The 1612-nt window shown below is 39.9% G+C and overlaps 1 protein-coding gene across 4 annotated transcripts in view; it reads right to left on the reverse strand.

Annotated features, from left to right (window-relative positions):
- The window catches only part of TTF2 (transcription termination factor 2), a 48675-nt gene that overhangs the window by 19513 nt on the left and 27550 nt on the right, over window positions 1-1612 (reverse strand). For all 4 annotated transcript variants that reach the window (XR_004260218.1, XM_032249610.1, XM_032249611.1 and 1 more), the window contains exon 10: window positions 918-1037. Coding sequence is in view for 3 of the 4 variants with exons in the window: in XM_032249610.1 (XP_032105501.1) it covers window positions 918-1037 (120 nt within the window). In the remaining variant the exon portion in view is untranslated. The remainder of the gene's footprint in view (window positions 1-917; window positions 1038-1612) is intronic.

Genomic DNA, 1612 nt, shown 5'->3' on the forward strand with positions numbered 1-1612 from the left:
AAAAAAAAAAAAAAAAAAAAAAAAAAGAGATGGTATCTTGCTATGTTGCCCAGGTTGGCCTCCAGCTCCCAGGCTCAAGCAATTCTCCTGCCTCTCCTTCCTCAATTGGGACTACAGGTGCATACCAATGTGTCTGACTAAAGTTATTACGTTTCAAAAACATAGGCTGAGATAAGATGGAAACTGTCTATAATCTAGGAACTTTTAGAATTTCAGAAATACGGAAAATAGCTTCCACTACAGTGACTAAAATGTGAATTTGTGACAGATCTTCCTTAAAAAAAAAATTAATTAATTTGGATCTACCTCGTAGTTATTTCTTCAATATTTACAAAAATAGTAATTATTAGCCAGGCATGGTGGCTCATACCTATAATCCCAGCACTTTGGAAAGCCGAGGCAGGATGACTGCTTAAGCCCTGTTGAGACCAGCCTGGGTGACATGGTGAGACTCTCTCTACAAAAAATTAAAAAATTAGCTGGGTGTGGTGATGCACATTTGTGGTCTCAGCTACTTGGGAGGCTGAGGTGGGAGGATCGCTTCAGTCCAGGAGGTTTAGGCTGTAGTAAGCTATGTTCATGCCACTGCACTCCAGCCTGGGCAACAGAGTGAGACCCTGTCTCAAAAAATAAGAATTATTATTATGCTTAAACTAAGTCTTCTAGAGCCTCAGCTTTCTCCATAAGATTCTGCCTATCACAGATCAAGTCAAGTTTACATTAAAAAAAAATAATAATCATTTATAATTAGCATATTCAGCATCAGAAATGATACAATAGGGGAGTAATCTAATACTGGTTTCCCAGTAGAGTAATTAAATATAACCAAAGGTATCCTTCTGTAGCTAAAAACGCGCCTCTCTTGGCTGGCTCAAATGACGTAGGGGATGGCAGGCTATGAAGGCATTTCTGTCTACCATCTTTGGAGAGCCACGTCAAAGCTGTGCTTTTCGCCTTTTCTTTGTTTTTCTCTTGATTCTTCTGGGTCAGGATGAGTGCAATCATTGTCAGGGTTTTTCCTAAGCCCATATCATCCGCTAGAAAATAAAAGCAAAATTAAACAGAGTTAATTGCTTAAGGCAAAGAAGGAACCCTACTGCAAGAGGACAAACCACGGGCAGACATTTACCCCTCGTTCTCCATGCTGTCGGAGCCACTCCAGTCACTGCTCTGTGCCTACCTTGGCGGTGAACTTTCTCTTCCTTATTCCGTGGAACCTCGGCACTTGCTATTTACTTTGAGATCTAGGTCCAAGACATTTACTATGACTCTTATAAAATTTAAAACTTACGGTTTGGATCTTATTCTAGTCCCTGTGTTATGTTGTTACCTGTGTAATGTGCTGGCTACCTTATTACAGTTTGATGATCTGTTAACTCCAAAAGTAAAACATGTCCAGTAGGTCTATCCCACTACTTACTTGACCAGTACCAGAACATTTCTGGAGTTAAAGCAGCCTTCCATTGCCTTAACTTCTTCATCAAAAAGACATAAATGAACATTTCTTGGGTACTGTCATTGTACCAATCACTGAGCTTATCTAATTATTATCCATACCCTGCAGAGTGCTATGCTCCTCATTTTAGCAGACTCTAACGCTGAGGTTACTATA

This window comes from Sapajus apella, unplaced genomic scaffold (assembly GCF_009761245.1).
Source record: "Sapajus apella isolate SASKATOON/1434 unplaced genomic scaffold, GSC_monkey_1.0 scaffold69, whole genome shotgun sequence".
Lineage (NCBI taxonomy): Eukaryota > Metazoa > Chordata > Mammalia > Primates > Cebidae > Sapajus > Sapajus apella.